Here is a 21,008-nt window from a genome sequence, read left to right on the forward strand (position 1 = left end):
TGTCTGTTCTCTGGAAGCTCCACAGAGACATCAACAAATAAGTAGGTTGGCCTCCAATAGTCTCGTTACTAAATGCTACTGTTTGATGTTTTATTACCAAGAAAACCGGATTCTGCCTGTGGATGTCACATTGTTAGTCAGAGCCCATTTGTTTTCCTTCAAAACAAGCAAAGACTTGTTCTCTAAGCAAACTCGGATTGATTAGGCTCAAAGGTAATCAATCAATCAACAAACATTTATTACTGCTACAATCTACTGTGTGCTAGGCACTACTCCAAGCCATGGGAATATGAAGATAAAAGGAAAGTGGCCCCTGACCTCAAGAAGCTTCCAATCTAATGGAGGAACCAGCATGTAGAAAGACAAAACTACACAAGACATCATCGAATCCAATGTAGGGTGATCTTGGAGGGGGGGTGACTAGCAGTTGGAGGATGAGTCAAGAAGATTTAAGTGAGGAGAAAAAGAATTCCAGGGATGAGCCAGTGGAAGGCAAATGAGATGACAGATGGAGCTTTGTGTGTGAGGAAGATAAAAGAGGCACATAAGGCTGAGCCCAAAATAATGCAGAGAGGAGTTGTGTGTAAGTGGCCTAGAGAAGAAGGAAAGGGCCATGGTGAAGAATCTGAAGTGTCAAAGAAAGGATGTTTTCTAGTTGATCATAGAGATAATAGGGAGCCTCTACAGTTTATGGAGTTGGGGAGGGGTGACAAGAGAAAGGTGACATGGTCAGAAGTATGCTTGGAAAAAATAATTTTGTAGCTGTGTGACAGGTGATAGGAGTGGGGCCAGATGTGAATCAGGTGGCTTGTGACCACATCAGCTAACCATCCTATATCTCTCCACTTCTTCCTGGCTAAAATCTTTGCAAAGGATGGCTGTCATCCAAATCTCTGCTTTCTTTCGTCTCATTTTCTTCTGAACTCTGTAAAGTCTGGCTTATGATGCCATCAGTCAACCAAAACTGTTCTCTCCAAAATTAGTAATGAGCTCTTTCTTGCCATTCCAATGAATCTCCATCCTTTCTTGATCTCTCTGCAAATGACCCCATTGATCACCTGCTTCTCCTTTCTAGGTTTTGGTGATACTACCTTTCCTGGCTCTTCTCCTACCTCTGCGGTGGCTCCTTTTCAGTCTCTTTTGCTAGATCTTCATCCAGGGCATGTGTATGATTCATGAGTGTTCCACTGGGCTCCCCTTCTCTTCTCCCTCTTTACTATTTCAGTTGGTGATCTCATCAGCTCCCATGGAGTCCATTTCCATCCCTATGCTGGTGATTCCCAGATCCATTTATTCAGCTCCAGCATCCCAGCTAATCTCTAATGTCGCATCTCCAGCTGCCTGTGGGATATCTCAAACTGTGTGTCTCATAAACATCTTAAACGCAACATGTTCATCAGTTAACTATTATCCCCTCCAAAAAAACCCTCCCCTCTTCTGAATTTTCCTATTACTTTTGAAGGCACCACCATCCTCCCAGTCACCTAGGTTCACAAACTAGATGTCATTATGGAGTCCTCACTCTCTCAGTCCCCATATCCATTGGGTAATCACATCCTGTCGTTTCTACCTTTGCAACATCTTCCAAATACATCTTCTTCTCTCCTTTGATACTGCCACTGCTCAGGTTCAAGCCCTCATCACCTTGCCCCTGGACCATTTTTAGAGTCTTCTGGCTGGACTCTCAGTCTCTCATCTCTCCCCATTCCACTCCATCCTCTGTTCAGCTACCAAAGTAAAATTCCTAAAATGTAGCCAGGTTTGATCACGTCATATTCCACTTCCCATTCAATAAATGCCAGTGGCTACCTATGACCTGTAAGTTCAAATATAAAATGTCCTAGCTTTTAAAGCTCTTCATAACATGCCCCCACACACACATGTACACATTTCCAATCTTCTTGCATGCCTTCATGTACTCTGTAATCCGGTAACAGTGGTTTCCTTTCTGTTCCTCACACAAACTCCTCCCAACCTGAGGCATTTTTGCTAACTGTCCCCCATTCCTAGAATTGCCACCCTCTTCATCTTTAGCTCCTGGCTTCCTGGCTTCCTTCAAGTCTCAGCTAAAATCCGATTTTCTGCAAGAGGCCTTTCCTGATCCCCCTTAATTCTTTTCCTCTGAGATCATCTCCAATTTAGTCTGTACTTATGTCATTTATACACAGTTGTTCACACATTTCCCCCTCCATCAGGTTGTGAACTCCTTGAGAGCAAGGGACCTTATTTTTGCCTTTCTTTGTCTCCTCAGCACTTACTTAGCACAATTCCTGACACATAATAGGTGCTCAATAACTTGTTTATGACCTTGACACAATTCCTGACACATAATAGGTGCTCAATAACTTGTTTATGACGTTGACTTGACTTGTCCCAAAGAGCTTCCATTCTACCATAAGAACCATGCACAGAGATAAGTAATACAAAATGTTTGGTCTTATCCCTCTTCCACATAATACCTTCTAAATCCTTGAAATCAGCTACCATGACATTTTGCCATTTCTCTGAAGCCACTGATCTTTTCAAACCTCCTAATGTGATCAAAGCCAGTCAAAATTGGAGCTTGTTTGTGAAATATCTTAGGCTCATAAAAATCTAGAACTGAAAGGAAACACAGAAGAAACATGCCCAACCCCCTCATTTTGTAGGCGAGGAAATGGAAGGCCAGAGATTTTCTTTTACTTATCCAAGATGACACACTCCTTCAGTAGTAGATCTCCTGATTTCAAATCTAATGCTCTTTCATGCTAGTCCATAGTCCATTTTCTATGCATTTGAAAGTTTTTTCAATTAATGTTAAAATAAGGCATCATGCAAAGTCAGTAACCAGATGCAATGCCATCAAAAATCAATTACTCCTAGTAGCTTCAGGAATTTCAATTTTCTGATCAATTTTCTCATCTTTGAATAATACCCCTCAGTCAGGACTACATTTTTTATTAGATTGCAAACTCTTCCATGAAAGGTGTCTATTCGATAGGTGTCTCAAATACCTTATCCTGTACTTTCAGGATGCTCACAAAATAATATTTTGTTATTTGGTTGGGTTACAGATTATTTTAAGAATTTAAAGATGATTAGAATACAAATGGAGAACCAATTTAACAAATAGAATCTTAAAAGGCCAGACACTAAAATGATTTAATTTAAGGTATTCAAATACTGGAATCAGTCAACAGGGATTTTTAAGTAACTATTAGATTCCAGTGTTATGCTAGGCCTCGTGGGATGAAAAGACTAAAATGAAATCATCCGTCTCCTCAAGGTATTCTCATTCTATCAAGAGAGCAAGACAACATGTGTACATATGTTTCCACACCATTTTTTGCATACCATCCAAGGTCCTGGGATCATCCAGGATTATGGACTCGTGTGAACTAGTGTTCATCTTGAGGGAGGGAGGGGAGTTATATCACAGGGTCAAGTTCTCTCTTGGCTCGTGCACCACCTGGAAATTTCCAAGGCAATCTCTAAGCAAAGCTCCAGAATGACTCATGTCTATGTTTTCGCTCAAAGTGGGTAATGACTCCCCAACTCCCACACAGATAGTCAATGTCTGACATGGGTATCAAGTAGATATGGACTTTATTTTCTCTACTACCCAAAATGCAAATGATGAGATGATCAAAGGACTTTCAGGTGCTCATGAGAAAATGCAGGAAATTTTTAAAAAGACACTCAAGTGGCCAATCACTGGAAAATCAAGACTTCTATCCCTCTGTTGAACAGCAATTACCTGCTCCCATCCCTCCACCAATGCAGAAGGGCAGCTCTTCTACAACTTTGACTTAGGGAACTGGCTGTGGCTCTGAGATGAGCCCATGGTCATCAGGGCTTATGTGTCAGAGAAGAGACTGGAACCTGGGTCTTCTCAACTCTAAGACCAGTTCTGCATCTAATAGGACTCATGGCCTCTCGAGGTGAAATTTAACTGAAGTGAATTTATTGTTCCACACCAAACCCCCAAATGAAGGCCAGGATGCAGAGCCATGTGGACAGATAGCCACTTAGGAAAAAGACCCAGGAATTGTGGAGGACAGTCAATCCAACATAAATCCTACTTTTATTACTAGCCACAAAGCCACAACCATTTCTTAAGTGTTTGCTATGTGCTAGGTATTGCACAATATGGCTGAGCATAGAGAGGTGATCTTGGAGTCGAGAAGACCTGGCTTCAAATTCCTACTCTGATATAAACTAACTGTGTGACTCTGGGCAAGTCTCTTACCTCTCAGTGCTCTAGGCAGCTCTTAAAAACTATAAGGTACAGAAGTACTAATCTACACTGGAGGAAGGAGTTTCCTTACCCTGGAGTTCCCCACAACCTGCAGATGCCTGACCCTCTACTCATGTGCCAGAAATTGTGCTAAATTCTCATTATGCAGTATTAATAATAATAGCAACAGAGAGAATTTATCTAATGCACAAGGTTTGCAGAACACTTTCCATATGTTATCTCATGTCATGCTCCCAAATACTCTTCTATCTAGGTGTTATTTTCTTTCACAGACAATAAATTGAGTCTGGGAAATGTCAAATTACTTGCCCAGCTAGTAATTGTTGAATGTAAGTTTTGAACCCTGGGCTTCCCAACTTTAGGCCAAGACAGCCCCTACCCTCAGAGAGTTCACTTTTTAAGAGGTGAGACAACATGTAAATACCTAGGTACATGAAAGGCATACTTAGAGTCCATGGAAAATAAACTTAAAGGAGGAGGCTCCTACAGTCCAGAGTAAACACCTAATCTATCAGTTACATCATCTGCAAAGTGGGGGAGAAGTGAACGAGATAATGTCTGAGGTCTAGCTTTAATCTTCTGATCCACTGGGTGACATTCCAACCCAAAAAGCCTCATTCATCTTTGTCTACCACAAAAACATAACATCTAGAATGACATGTTGTTATTGATCTGTTCACCTCAGCTCTAGTCAGAACACCTCCAGAATATTGTGTTCAGGTTTGGAATTGAGTCTACAGGGGAAAATTATGATCTAGAGTATGTCCAGAAAGAAAAGAATAAGGGATGGGGGTGGGGAATCAAAGCTAATCCATGTGAGAATGGGTCAAGTAACTTTGAGCTGATGAAGAAGACTTAGAGAGTCTTGAAGGATTTGAAGTGTTGTCTCAAAGAGAGATTAGCCTTGTTCTGCTTAGACCTAGGGCCCAGAATTGGGAGCCCCTCATGGATATTGCCAAGAAGTAGATATAGGTTTGATGTCAGGAATACACTTCCTGAAAATTTGTGCTAGCCCAAAGTAGAATGGACTGCCTAGAGAGGAAGTGATTTCTGGAGGTCATTAAGCAGAGACTTGCTGACCAGTGGTCAGGAGATTTTTTTTCTTAGGCAGACCAAGTCTGAGGAGCTGTCCAGATCTCAAGTGAGTTGCTTCTAAGAAGCAAAAATGAAAACCATCAAAAACCCATGGCATGCAAGAGGAATATTACTCTTTACCATGATAGAAGATATAGGTAGATAGATAGATAGATAGATAGATAGATAGATAGATAGATAGATAGACAGACAGATAGATGGATGGATGGATGGATGGATGGATGGATGGATGGATGGATGGATGGAGATATTCCTGTCTTATGTTCCAGTGGAGAGACAACAGAGAAAAGGTAATAGAGAGTCCATCACAATCCCACCCCTGACACACATGGGCTTTGAGAGTCTGGGGAAGCCATTTAAGTGCATGGTGCACTATGCACTTCTCTGAGACCACAAAGATTCAGGGAAGGTGCTCACTTGCACTAGTAGCAAGAATTTTCTCATCTGGAGTTCCCTGGAACAAGGAAAACAGTCTTAGTCTGTAGCTCAATCTCTCAAGATTCCAATAGAACAATGGAAGTTGTGCATTTCTATAGTAACTCTGTTGAGTGAAGACTTTGGGGTATGATCATAGAATCAGAGATATAGAGCTGCAAGGGACCTTAGAGGTAATTCAGTCCAACCCTCTTATTTTACATATGAAGAAACTGAGACCCAAATAAGTAAAGTGATTTGTGCGAGGACACATGGCTGATGTGTCACTAATAGGATCATAGATTTAGAGCTGGCAGGGAGCTCATCTAGTTGGAAACTCTCATTTAAGGAAATTGATAGGTAAAGTGACTTGTCCAAAGTCACAGAAGAAATAGGAAGCAGAGGTAGGTTTTGAACACAGGTCCCTTGACTTTAAATCCATTGCTTTGGAATGGAGAGTCTTGGAAGTAGTGCTAGGAAAACATCATACATTTTTGGTCAACCACTGCGGTTATTGTGGATTATTCCTAGTATCATTCCCACTATAATTGAAGATTAGATTTTTCTGTAGTGTCCACTCTACTGAAACTCATGCTAATCAATGCATTTAGGAAAGAGTTGCTCTTTGCCCATCAAACCTTTTGCTCATTTCACCTTCTCTCTCTAACCACGTAGTCACAGGTAGTTTTGAGCCATAGAATATAATACAAGAAGTTGGAAAAGAAAAAAAATTATAATGTTACAAAATGCATGACAAAGAATGTCATAAAACATGTAAAAATAGACCTCAGAGGAGGACAAGAAGAATTTTGTCTAGAGAAAGTTCAGCTGGTATTGCATAATTTTCTATATTCAAAAGCAAGACCATGAAATGACATTCCTTTTATTGAGAGCACCCTCCATCCTCCCCCATCCCTTCCCCACCCCACACACTCAGCCCTAGCACATAGCCCAATTCTGATTCCATTGTTCCTGAGTCAGGAGCTCAGGTTATAGGCACAGTAATAGACCATAATGATCGGGAATCATATGTAAAATTCTGTGGGCAGCCAAATGTGAAGAAGCAATAAAAAGAAAAATTTGACAAGAAATTCTTAAAACCACAAAGACAGCTGAAAGATCTTCTGGGTTGTGGCAGAGGCTGTTTGTAGCAGAGGCTGGAAGGCTTCAGAGTGGGTGTGCAGTCTTTTGGAAGAGGATGTGATTTCAGCCTTGTGTAAAAGGGCAACACGAGATAGCCAGAATCTCTAAGTTTCCAAGGCTAAAAGTTTCTTTCCTGGAGAGTTCCCTGTGCTAATGAAGTCACAGGTCCAGCCTCCATTTCAAATCCCAGTCTAGACCTTCCTCCTTATCCCCAGATTTCCAGTCCTACATTTGCAGCTGAGTGGTTCAGTGGGTAGAGTGATGGGCCTAGAGGAAGGAAGACCTGAGATCAAAGCTGACCTCAAACATTAAATAGCTGTATGACCCTGGGTAAGTCACTTTACCTCTGTCTGCCTCAGTTTCCTCAACTACAAAATAAGGATCATAACAGCACTTACCTGCCACAGTTGTCATGAGGATCAAATGAGATATATGTGAAGCGTTTAGCCTAGTACCTGGCATGTAGTAGGTGCTGTATAAATGCTAGCTATCATCATCATCATCATCATCATCATTCTGGATAGTTCCACCAGTACGTCTAACAGATATCTCAAATTCAACATTTATAAAACCAAACTCTTCATCTTTTCCTCAAAACCTGCCCCTTCCCCTAACTTCCCAATCACAGCTGATGGTACCGCCTTGGTATAACCAAGCCTGAAATCCCAAGTTCTCTCCCCTGCTATAATACTATCAGATGCGAAGTCTCAGTTGCTTCATCTCCACCATTACTCTTGCACCTGCCCCCTCCTTTCCACTCATGTTATAACAAGCCTAGTTCATGCCCTTGTCACCTCTGCCCTGCATTTTTTAATTGCCTCCTAACTGAGCTTCCTGCCTCCTGCCTCTTTCCTCTCCAGTCCATTCCTCATAAGCTGTCAGAGTAAACATCATAACATACCACTTTGATCATGTTTTTCCTTTACTCAAAAATCTTCAGCGAATAAAGTTTAGCTAAATCACTCTGCCATTTAAGACCTTCCACAGTCCACCCTACCAAGTAAGGGCAACAATCCCTTATGTACATCATCACTTGTCATCCTCAGACTACCATCTTTGTTCTCTAGCCTTTTGCTCAGTGCTCCCCAAGCCTGAAATAGATTCCTTACTCATCTCATTGGGTTAAAATCCCTCCTCCCTTCTTTCTAGACCCAAATGGGATGCACTTTCTTCCATGAAGCCTACTCTAATCTCCCTGGTTAAAAAAGATCTTTCCAGCTCTTAAAACACTTTGGATCTTAGGCAAATCCCTTCATCAGTCTAGCTTTCTCACCTACAAAATGCAATGGTCAAACCAAATCACCTGTGTGTGGTCCCTTCTACCGTAAATCTATAATCCTATGATACAACCTCTTCTTTGTGAATTTTCACATTCCACATGTATTACACATATTTGTGGGTGTGTCTTATTCATTAAATTGTAATGGTAGAATTAGAAGATAATAACAAAAATAATGATAATAGTGTGTGTATATATGCACATATGCATACATATATTGCTTCAAAGTTTGCCAAGTGATTATATATGTGTGTATGTACGTATGTATATGGTTTGACCTTCAATACCTCTGTAAGGTAGACATTACTATTATCCCCATTTTACAGATAAGGAAAGTGAAGATGAGTGAGCACTCAGGGTACACCCAGTTAGTAAATGTCTGAGGTAGGATTCCAACTCAACTCTTCCTGACTCCAGGTCCATCACTCTATCCACTGCACCACCCATCTGCTGTGACTTAGAGCCAGAAGGGACCGGAAAGGACATGTAGTTCAGCCTCTGCATTTTACAGATGAAGAAAATGAGGCCCAGAGGTTAAAGAGTTGCCCAAGTTCAATGAGGCAGCAAGTGTAGAGCCAAGCAAGTTATTAAGCTGTGCCCTGGGGCTTCAGTTCACCATTCCCAGGGGGAGTTCTTTCCACTGACTCATGTTCTCTCAGGGAAGGAGCTGTAAGTTTCATCTTGGTATTCCAGTGTAGTGGCTCCCATGGAGAAGGCAATTTTTAGAATCCACACAAATAATGGACAACAACCCTAGTGATGAATGAATAGTAAAGTTCATTCACTTAATACTTATGCTGCCTTTCTTCCATTCATGCTGCTCCATCTTCAGTCACCATGCCTGAAATAAATTCTCTTCTCTTCGAATCTCTAACCCCAGCTCCCTTCCAAGCTCAGCTCAAGCCTTACCTTCTCCATGCGGCCTTCGGTGATCCCTCCAGCTGCTAGCGCAGCCCCTACTCACATGCACACTCACATCCACATACATGCATGCACACACGTGCACATATACACACAACCTTATTTTGAACACACTTACGTGTGTACAGATAAGCTCAGCACAAATGTAAGTTCCTTGAAGGAAGGGTCCTTTGCTTGTCTTTGTATTCTAGAAGCTAGCACAGTGCCTGGCTTACAGTAGGCCTTTAATAAATGCTTGTTGATAGACCAATTAATGAAAACTACACAAATCAGTACGGTTTGTCACTTTCATGACAACTAAGGAAACTGAGGCATACAGTCAGTCAGCAGTTGCCAAGCGTTTATTAAGCACCTGAGCTCTCAGCTGAGATGAAGTGACTTCCCCAAGGTCACACGAAGAAGAGCTGCCCTTAGCATCTTGCTTTCTGAGAGCACATAAAGGAGAGAGAAAGAGATCTACATCTTTTAGATGCTACGTTTTTATCCAAAGATGTTCTTCTCTCAAACCAGCAATATTTATTAAATGCCTACTATGTGCCAGGAACATTTTTGGCTGTCTCTGTTCAGTGTCAATTTCAATACAGATCACTGAACTCCAACTGCCTTTGATTCAAGTCTTTACTTTAAAACCCCGTGGTCTCAATACCGATGTAAGTCACGTGTAAAGAAATTGGCCCTTTCACCGAGAGAAGAAAACATTTTTCTATAAAAACATTTTAGAACTCAAAACATTTTTATTACCTGGACAGTTTTTAAAACGTGGAGAACTATTAACTGATGAAAGTCACAATAACTGTAACCATTAATGGGCCTCCTCTAATTGACTATTAATTCTATTTGCTTTTTCTACCATCCTGGAAGAATTACAGCCAGCTCAGAAATGGTTCTCCCTTCTTTATTCAAAGCTTGAATCTTGACAGTCTCATTGAAAAGACTTTCTAAATGGCTCACCAGCCTGCGGACCTCCATGGCTCAAACTCATACCGTTTTACTTATGGAATTTCTATTCACCTGAAATGTTTGCTCATCTCAGATTTCTAATCCCGTGATAGGAGCTGCATATGCCATTTTTATTTTAAGGCCTGGCTCTGTGATTATATTGGAATGGAGACCTCTCTCCACTTATCAGTAATCCACTACTCGATCCTGTATAGTCTGAAAGAGTTACCAGGTAGCTCTAAAAGCCCGATTTGTCCAGGGCTGCACAGCCAATATGTGTCAGAGAGAGTACTAAACCACAGTCTTTCCTGAGGTTGACTTTTTATCCATTGCATCCTGCTGCCTCAATATGCAAGATGTTTTGTTTTGGTTTTGAAATAAATTATAACTTTTTAGGCTGGCTTGATTAGGCATTGTGAACAATCACCTGACAATAGGTGTTTGAGTTCCCATTGTGTGTAGAATTCGTGTATATAATGGGAGCTTCATAGTTTAGGCTCCAATTGGGAAGACAAAACAGACAAAAATGAAAATGCCTTAAGAATGTGTGCAAAAAGTGGGATAGGGTTTTATTATAGGTGCTCCTTGCTTATGCCCAGGGGAAGGTCATGCATCTGCCTCGATGCCTGGGAGCTAGGGGAAGCCAATATGCTTCCAGCCCCAGTCTCTTCCCATTGCTGTAGTTTTCCTACAATCTCACATGGGGCTGTGCCCCACGGAGCTGCTCACTCAAAAGCCACAGGGGCATCAGTAGAGAGAGAGTTAGCTTGAACTAGGACGGATGGAAGCAAGCCAGGAAAATTCTGCCTCTGATACATACTCTCACCACCACTACCACTGTCCATTTAGAGAGTGAGCCCTTTAAGTCTTGGGAAATGCTTCGTGCCAGTTACCTCACTGGCCCCTTAGTGGGTGGGAGTTGCTGTTCTCTCCTAGCAACCATTAGAAATAGTGCTTGAAGGGCTGGCAAAGAGCTGTCCTTATGCTGCATCTCATTTACATAGCATTCACCTCACCATGAACACGTGAGAGGTAAGTGCTATTATTATGATCATCATTTTTATTATTATCATTTTACAAAGGAGGACACTGAAGATCTTTGAGGCTAAGTGATTCCAGCATAAGTCACCAAGCTAGTAACTTTGGCAGAGGCAAGGTTCAACCTCAGACATTGACTCCAGGCGCACCATTCCCTCTTCCATGTCTTTCTGCGTTGTTCCTGGCCTTGACTCACCAGAAGGCTCCATTGGGGTTGTATAGGTTTTTGTTATTCTTCAGGTATGTGTATGACCAACTGAGTGTGCCCAAAAGGAAACTGAATTTGGAGTTGGGGGACCTAGAGCCAAATCTCTGCCTCATACCGTGTGAGTGACCTTGGGTGGGTCACTTACTTTTCCTTGGCCTGTCAAATAAGGAGGTTGGGTTAGATGATCTCTAATTTCATTCAACTTTCTGTCTGTGATTGGTCCCATGAGGCAGCTATGGACAGGCCAGACTTCCTGTTTTGTTTATGGCCTTTGCTTCCTTCACCATCCTTTGACTGATAAGAGCTCTGCTCCTGACATCTCCCTTAAGCCTGGTCACTCTCCAGCTTTCTCTGCTGACCCTTCCTTATGACCTTCCAAATGAGAACATTTGTTTGTGATTCTGACTTAATCCCTGGATTGTGCTTACTGGCCAAAGCCAATGCCAACACCAATACCGATGGCTCTGACCGTTAAGGAGACCACAAGGGATTCATAAGAGGAGCAGGACATATTTGTAGCCTACTATTCTCTACTTAAAATGTAGGTAGGACGTAGTAACCTAACTTGTGATTTTACAGCATTTTCTATCTGCACCAATCATGTTTTGATGACAAATAAATTAGATTAAATATTCTATAACAAGACCTCTGAGCTCTGGGCATTCTTCTCTGACTGTCCCCTATGCCTAGCATACCCACCCTCCTCCACATCGACTATTGACCTCCTGGGCTTCCTTTAAGTCTCAGTTAACATCTCACCTTCTGTAGGAGACCTTCCCCAACCCTCTTAACTCCAGGGCCTTCCCTCTGTTGACTATTTTCCATTTATCCTGTATGCAGCTTGCTTTCTATGTATTTGTTGGCATGGTGTCTTCCCCATTAGTTGTAAGCTACTTGAGGGCAGGGACTGTCTTTTGTTTCTTTTCGTATCTCCAGGGCTTAGCATAGTGCTTGACGCATAGTAGGTGCTTAACAAAAGTTTATTGACTGATTATACATCATTATAGCCTAATGAAATGATTGTTTTAGACGTTATGCTTTTCTTTTTTATACTTTCATTTCCTTTTCTTCCTTCCCCCTCACCCACCTTTCATTATGTTCTTATAAATATCTTTAGTGTAGAGGAAAGAGTATGAGGCTTGAATGTGGGAATAAGCCTCCTTAGTACGCCACCTCTGATCATTCTTATTCAATCTCTCTGAAAAAATCAATTTTTTCGTCTATAAAATGAGGATGGTAATAATATTTATAGAGATGGCGTAACACAGTAGGTAAAGAGGTGACCTTGGAGTTAGAAAAAGTTGGGGTCAAGGTCCCCCTTCTCACATACCCCTGAACAGTCATTTAACCCCTCCGTGCCCCAGGATAATTTTTGAAGATTCTAAATTGATGATCTGACTTGCTAGAGTCAGTTGGTAGCAAGATGCATAGAACACCAGGCCAGAAAGACCTGAGTTCTAATCCTGCCTCAAACACTTTCTATAGTGCTGGATGAACCTAGACAAATCAGTTAATCTCTTTAAGCCTCAGTTTCCTTGCCTGTAAAATGGGGATAATAATAGGATCTACTTCCCAAGGTTGTTGGGAGGACAGAATGAAATATGCGTAGTGTTTTGTGAAGCTTAAAGCACTTTATAAATGCTAGCTATTGTTTTTGCTGTTGTTATTATTAAAAAGGAGATTCCTCCCCAATTATTCCCTCCACCAATGAAATCACAGCACCCATGCCTGTAGGCATTACCTCATAAGGCTGTTGTTAGGAGCAAATGAGATTGTGAGAGTCCTACCTGCATATGTGGCAGTTCTTGGGGAGCTAAGGTGGGAGGCATTACATAAAGCAATAGGGAAGGAGCCCAGGTATCACTGTCTGAGGACAATGAGGTTCAGAGAGGTTGATTTGTCCATGGTCACACAGCTAGAAAGTGGCTGAGCTGGGATTTGAACTGAGGGGCCTCAAGCCCAAGTCTTGTTTCTTACCTACTATGCCCGACTCTTCTCCAGCTTCTGTAATAACTGTCAATGAAATAAACACTTCTTTTTTCATTTTCTCTTTGATACATATAGATGTGTATCTTTGTAATAATCTGTCAATTTATAATCCATATTATTTTTTTCTTTTACCAATTCAGTTTTTACTAAGTGCATCATCTATTCTAATAACAGATAAATATCAGAAAAATAGAATAGTACTGATTGTAATAAATATCTTTAAATAGTACAATACATACAATAGATTTTTTAAAATATAAATTAAATATTGAAACTTTTAGATAAAATGATAGAACAATAAAATTTGTTCCCCACGTGAAAAGTGTTCTCCTCTTTCATTTTTTTCCTGGTAGGTTACCATAGCTTAAGAAAAGCAAAGCATTACAAACTTTAGGGAAGCTCTCTTAAAGACCTGAGGCCTAGGGATCTCACAGCTGAGCCTCTGGGTAATCCCTCACCTACAACATAATCTGCATCACTTTGGGAAGTGCTCAAGTGTGGAATGCCAGCAAAGTCAATGGCACATTGACCGGCACCTAAGACTTTGTTTTGCAATGGTTCAAGCTGCATGTGTTGAAGGAAAGGATGAAATCCTTTGACAGACATTTTTAGATTTTGTCCTGAACATATGATTCCATCCACGGGGATAGCTACCTCCAATGAAGTAAATCAGAAACTTTGCTACAATGTAGTTTCCTGGAGCATGGAAAGGTTAATGACTTGCCCAGGGTCACCCAGCCAGCATGGATCAGAGATGAGAGTGGAACTGAGTCTTCCTGACTCCAAGCCAAGTTCTACTATATCTGCTATGCCAGTCCTTCCAGGACCAGTAATTTTGTTGGCATAGTCTTTCCCTCTACCAACATAGATCACCACCCCTTTATGACTTAGTAGAGGGAGGCTCTATTTGGCATTAGAACGATGTGGGTACTGCCTCAGACATTCAATGGCTGTGTTGCCTTGGGCAGGATACTTATCTTTTCTGGTCCTCAGTCCCTCATATGTAAAAAGAAGCATTTGATGCCCCTCAGTCCCTTCCAGTTCTGAATCTTTTATCCTCTGATTCCAGGTGGTCTTTATGAGTTTCCATGACCAGAAAAAAGTGTGTCACCTCCTGACCAAAATGGAGATAAGTCTCTCAATTCTTATCTGAGTTGGTTTGAGGGTGATGGGCAAACAAACCAACATAAGAGTCTTTTTTGCACTTTTTTCTATACTTCTTCATTTTTCCAATTATCAAGCATTTATTTTTTCTCCTTCAAATTCCCCCTCTCCTTTTCAAACAAATCAATTCACAAGAAAAAAGAATAGTTTCATAGCAAACACATGCAATCAAATTAGACAAATGCCCACACAGGCCCTGCCCCAGAATGCCCATCTTTGCTGCATTTTGCAGAATGCAATCCGTTCATTCCCTCCCTGTCAGGGGACGAGCAGCATGCTTCGTCTTCGGTCCACTACAATCATGGTTTGTCCTGCCTGTTCTAGTTTTCAAGTCTTTCAAAGTTGGTTTTCATAACAATCTTATTTTGTTGCAGAAATTGTCCTCCTGGTTCTGCCATCTTACTCTGCATCAGTTTTTTCAGCTCTTCTCAGTTTCCACAGAGATTGTCATGGTCCAGTTCCATTTCATTCCATTGCTATACCAAAATTTCTTTGGCCATTTGCCATAGGCGAGTATCCCTCTTCTTTAGTTTTCCAGTCTTTGCCAACACACACACACACACACACACACACACACACACAGAGTGTTATAAGTATTTTGGGGCATGTGGGTCTTTTTCCTCTGTCTTTGATCTCTTTGGGATATATGCAGAGGGATCATCCTTAAAGTCTCCCCCTGCCTTGGCTAGATGTACAGAATCAGTCTACTCATATTAGAGCCCAATACCGTCTCAAAACCATGATGAGGCATCCATCAGAGAAGGACCTCAGAGGACAACAGGAACCCTGGATGACAATTCTGATTTTGCTTAGAAGACACAAACCTTTTGGCCTGACTCTGCCCTGAGGCTCTTCCACTACTGAAATTAGTCCATTAGGAGCTGTGAGTGAGAGATTAGATAATTACTCAGAGATTGCTTCCTTCTTAGAAAGGTTTCCCAGTGGAAGTGAATTTAAATCACCTGATTGACAAAGATCATAGAGTCATCGAATTAATAATGAAAGATGCCCTACTTCAGACCCCTCATTTTAAAAAGGGGAAACTGAGGCACAGAGACATTACATGACTTGCCTAAGGTTGAAGAAGTAGCATGTAGCAGATGAGAAAGAATCCAATCCAGATCCTCTGAGAACAAATCCAGGGCTCTTTTCATAACATCATATTGTCCCTACAGTGACAAAGAATGTCACCCACTCTCCTAACAAAGAAACGATGGCTTCAATATTCAGAATAGACATACATTTTTAGACACGGCCAATGAAGGAATTTGTTTTGCTTGACTATGCATATTTGTTACAAGGATTTGGGCTTTTTTCAGTTTCTTTTCAGGGAGGCACAGAAGTGGGGAGCAACAGGGAAAAAAGACCAGTTAATTGAAAAAAGTAAAATTTAAAATAAAGAATAGAAATGGAAAAACATGAGCTAGAAAAATATCAGATTATACAAAAACCCAAACCAGCTGTTCCCACTGGAAAACAGACTTGCTGGTGTCATTCTTGGTGAAAATGCCAGCTGTCCATGATTGGAGAGCTGTGTGCAAATGAATCTGTATCCCCATTGCCTGGCACAGAAGAGCCACTAAGTAAATGCTGGAACATTCATTTGTTAGTTGCAGTCTTGGTGTGAGCACTTGGTAAGCACGACCTAAAGCCTTATTGAATGACAAGAGAGAAGGATCAGGACTGGCCCCTTGTGTTTCAGATTGGGAAGGACTTGTCCTAAAGAGGAAGATCATCGTAGTCACCCTCCTTGCATCTCATGATCTTAGAGAGGTGCCTGGAGGCACTGGGAGGTGAAATCACTTGGCCGGAGGTATGCAACCAGTTTGTGTCTGAGGCTCTGAGCCCAGGTCTTCCTGCTTCCTTGGCTGGCTCTATCTCCCATACCATTTGGGCTGTTTCTGATGGCAAGAAGCAGTCCAAACAGGAGTTACTTTCCTGTAGCATTTATGCCTTTCACTTTAATTCAACCAGCATGTATTAAGCACCAATTAGGTACATGGTCCTCACTTTGTTGGCTTCTCTGAATTCAGCGCTGCATCTCCCACTTGTCCTGAACATACTCCCTCCTCATCTCTGCCTCTGGGAATCCCTAACTTGCTTTTAAGGTTAACTCTCCTGCAACCTCCAACAGGAAACCTTCCCTGATCCCTCCTGGTTGTTTGTGCTCTCACAGCCTCAAATTATTTTGTCCTTACTTTTTTGAATAAAAGTTGTATCTCTTCACCTTCTCCCCCCACCCTCCCACCCCAGGAGAATGTAAGATCTCTGGGGACAGCATTTTTGCTTATTCCATCAATCCCCAGCACCTAGCATCTTGCTTTGCACAAAGCAGATGCCTCATAATGTATATCAAATTATGTAAATATGAGGGGAAAATGAGGCCAAAGACAGCATGTAATACAAGGGGCTTGGATAACACCATTTCAAATATCTTCTAACTCGAGAACCCATGATCCTATAAACCAGAATCTTGCAGGTTTTGAACAAGGGTGAGCATATGAATGGAATGGCACTTGACAGAAATGGGAATTTTGAAAGGGAGAGTCGTTCAGGACAGGAATTGATTCTTTTGGCTTGAAATACCCAAGTGGAAATATGCTGAAAGAAACTTGTAAAATGGAATTAGAGATCCTATGAGATTTATTTATCCTATTATGTTAATATTTACATATATAATACGTGGAGATTATGAATTAAATTTTTGTGTCATTGAATTTGCTTGCAAATTGAACATAATCCAATTGCAATCTAATTAAAGGTTATTTTCTGTTTCAGCAATTGTTCAACTGTCAAGCTCTCCGCAAACTGAGTATCCCAGATAATGACCTTTCGAATCTGCCAACCACCATTGCTAGTTTAGTTAATCTCAAAGAACTTGACATCAGTAAAAACGGTAAGGGTCTTGTTTCTAAATAGCTTAATTTTTTTGTAATTAAATGTTTTATTTTCTTTTTTTGAGAACGGTCTTACAAGGATCCTCCCAAGCTGGTTGAGTGCTATTCTTTATACTTGCATCCCAAGCACCTAACAGTGCACAGCACAAAGAGGTGTTGTGTGAATGCCTGCTGATTGATTGATTGGAAATATCTGCCATTTTTTGATCCAATATTTTCATGCATCATTTATAAACTAAAATGATCATGGCTAGACAAAGACATGGTATAAGTTTTACTCCTTTAAAGGCTTGTCCTAGGGCTTTGAATGGTGGCTACTAGGAGTGAGCCTCCCATCATTACCTCCTACAGCAACTTTTCCCTTTACATGCAGGATCATAGATGTGGAGCTGCAAGGTGCCTGAGAACAAATCTAGTCCAACTTGCTTATTTTACAAATGAGGAAACTGAGGCTCAAAGGATGGTTTAATGAGCCCAAAGTCACAAAAGTAGCTAGGTGGTACAATAAAATAGCCAAGCTTGGAGTCAGAAAGACTCCTCTTTTTGAGTTCAAATCTGGCCTCAGAGAGTTACTACCAGTATGACCCTGGCCAAGCACTTAACCCTATTTGCCTCAGTTTCTTCATCTGTAAAATAAGCCAGAGAAGGAGATGGCAAACCACTCCAGTATCTCTGCCAACAAAACCCCAAATGGGGTCACAAAGAGTTAAACGCGACAGAAAAATAACTTAAGAATAACAAAAACCAAAGAAGTCCCAAAGGTGGAATCTGAACCCAGGTGCTGTGGCTCCAGAGCCAGGACTCTTTGGAGAAGCACTTGGGCCATCTTGTACCTGGCTACTTATGGTACCAAGAGCCTGGGGACTGTGCCTCTGTATAGCTTCCTCCCATTGCTTGGTGGACACACAGATCAAATCTAATCTCTCTTCCACATGTCAGCCTCCCAAATACTGGACAGCAGCTATCATTCCCTGATGAGACTCAATATCCCCAGTTCCCTCAACCACTAGAGTAGAAAGTAGAGCAGAGAGAGGACTGGGCTTGGAGTCAGGAAGACCTGGGTTTGAATAGCACTCAGATAGTCATGTGACTTGGGCAAATCATTCCAACTCTCTAAGCCCCAGTTTCCTAATCTACAGAATGGGAGTGGGGTGAGGTAGGGCTGGTCCCAATGACCTCCAAGATTCCTTCTAGTTCTAAATTTTTGATTTGATAACCTGGACTCTAAGCCCTTCCCTGTTCTGGCTGCCCTGTTCCAGACACACCAGGTTATCTGTATCAAGCCTAAAATGTGATCCTTAGAATTGAACCACAGACCCGCCGTGGTCTGGCCAGGCAAGAGCCAGAGAGGCCTGATTGTTCTTCACAGTTATAGCTCTTTGAATTTAGTCCAGGGCCATATCTAGCTAAGAAATCTCAGAGGATAAATTCAAATCCAGGTCTTCCCTAAGTCCAAGCCTAGTCTTCTTTCGACACTATGCCACACTCCCTTAAGGCATCAATAGCATTAGATCCATAACTAGGGTGGGACAACCAGCACTTTTCCTGTGAGCATTGACATTTAGAAGGAGCTGACAATGCTCAAACCTTTTTTAGCTGTGCAGAAAGAACTGAATTTAACATTCAGCCAGCAGAAATAGTCAGCTAGAATAGGCATCTTCTCAATGGCATTACCTACCTACCTCCTGCCAAACAGAGCAGCATCACGATGTCCTAAGGTTTCTTCCCTTTCAACCAAATTTTTCTTTAAAAGTTGGTTTGAGGACCCATTTGGCAAAGCTTCTCCCAGGCATGAAAAATGCCACTTATAATGCTGGTTAGATTGGGAGTAGGTAGGGGACCCTAAGGAGCCCACACCATATGAAATAACAGTCCTACCTGTAAGACCTGTCACCCAAAAAGTGTGTTCATCTGATAGCAATGAGTAAAGTATTGAATAAAATGATAGAAGAAAATTGAGAAAGGAAATGTCTTTCTCATCCGGGCAGATCAGGAAAGGATTCTTGAAGAAGGTAGAAGCTGGATTGTGCCTTAAGTAACAGACAATAATGATGATGATGATAAGTAATAACATTTATATAATACTCGGAGGTTGGCAAGACCTTTTCCAGATACTATCCCGTTAGGTCCTCAGAAGATCCCTAGGAAACAGGCACTGTTAGTAACCCAATTTTGCAGGTGATGAGACTAAGGCTTGATGAGGTCAAGAGACCTATCCAGGTTCCCAGATCATTAAGGCTCCTAGGCAGGGCTAGAACTGAGTTTTTCTTGAGCCCAGTCCCCACTTCAATTTCGGCTTCTTCGCATAAGGAGGGGTACCAGAGTTAGGAACCCAGAAACACTCTGGAGCCCAACAGAAAGCCAAAATAGCAACTTGGGAGCCAACTTAGGGCCTAAGATCCCTGCACTTTATCCTGTAAATCATAGGAAGGCCATGAAGGTTTTCTGAGAAGGGGCATGACATCATTGGGCTTAGCCATTAGGGACGTGCCAATTAGAAGAGCTAGCATTTGCATGGCACTTCAAGGTTTGCAGAGCTCTTTACAAATCTGATCTCATTTGTTCCTCACAATAATCCAGGGAGGTAGGTACAATTATTATGCTCATTTTGCAGATGAGGAAACTGAGGCAGACAAAGGTTAAGTGACTTGCCCAAAGAAGCTACTACTTAGGGGATTATTGAATGATAAGGCCCTGACCAAGATATGCATATGTTGGAGGTGGAGGTGGGGCAATGCCAATGAACCCTAAATAACTCATCACTTCTATTCCTCGTGGTATGTTAGGGAAGGGAGGTAGATAACCACAGCTCCTACACTAAAAACTAAAACGTGTTCAGGCCCATCCCTGTGATCCTCATAGTTGTGAAGCATCTTGTCACTAAGGTTAATGCAGAATGTGAGTGAAAGGATTTTCTAGCACTTGAAATCCCATGGGCATCTTCCAATGTTCTGAAAAGTACCAGGAGGAAGATATCCAAGCTACAAGGAGAAGCCTTGGAACAGTCCCTGCCCTCTGGAGCTCACAGTCTGGTTGTTGTCCTTCATCCTCTGGATAAAGCAGCTCAGTGGGGACCAAAGTGACATCACTTTGTCGGGGTCAATGCACAGCGTGCCCACTGTGGCTGATCAGACCCATTTAATTTTTCCATTATGTGGTCAAAGGTGCTATGCTGTGTGAGTAAAGCAGAATTGTAATAGTTCGAAAGAAACACGAGGAGCACAAATGCAGACACATCTCTATCCTAAATGTTCATATGGACTATCTGTGCCAACCTGTGGTAGTTTAGGCCTATTGGTATGGACTATATTGGCTGTATTGGCGTGAATTTATCTGGGGAACCTAGTGATTCTCTCGTAAATAGTTTGAAATTCACTGACTCACACATGGCCTTTTGGAACATAATCTCATTCATGAGATGAGAGTTAGTCTACGTGGTGCCAACTATTTGGCCATTCTGTTCTGCCTTCTTTTATATCAAAGTAATTTATGGATAAAGATCCTAGTATACTAGGGATCCTGAAACTGGAAATGCTAGCTGAGAGGTAGAGACAACGCCTGAAATTTTATAGACAATATTGGCCCTATTGAACCAAGTCTTACCAGTGTTTCAGGCAGGTTCTCTGTATTTGTTGCTTCAGGAATTACCAGGAGTGGGGCCCAAAACCTGCATCTGAAATAGTT

The 21,008-nt window shown here is 41.7% G+C and overlaps 1 protein-coding gene across 1 annotated transcript in view; it reads left to right on the forward strand.

The window, feature by feature from the left end:
- Positions 1–21,008, forward strand: part of LRRC7 (leucine rich repeat containing 7) — a 588,365-nt gene that overhangs the window by 248,708 nt on the left and 318,649 nt on the right. The window contains 1 exon segment of the mRNA XM_020993127.2: positions 17,206–17,323. Within this exon segment, the coding sequence (XP_020848786.1) occupies positions 17,206–17,323 (118 nt within the window).

Source organism: Phascolarctos cinereus, unplaced genomic scaffold, assembly GCF_003287225.1.
Source record: "Phascolarctos cinereus isolate Bilbo 61053 unplaced genomic scaffold, phaCin_HiC Scaffold_5;HRSCAF=322, whole genome shotgun sequence".
Classification (NCBI taxonomy): Eukaryota; Metazoa; Chordata; class Mammalia; order Diprotodontia; family Phascolarctidae; genus Phascolarctos; species Phascolarctos cinereus.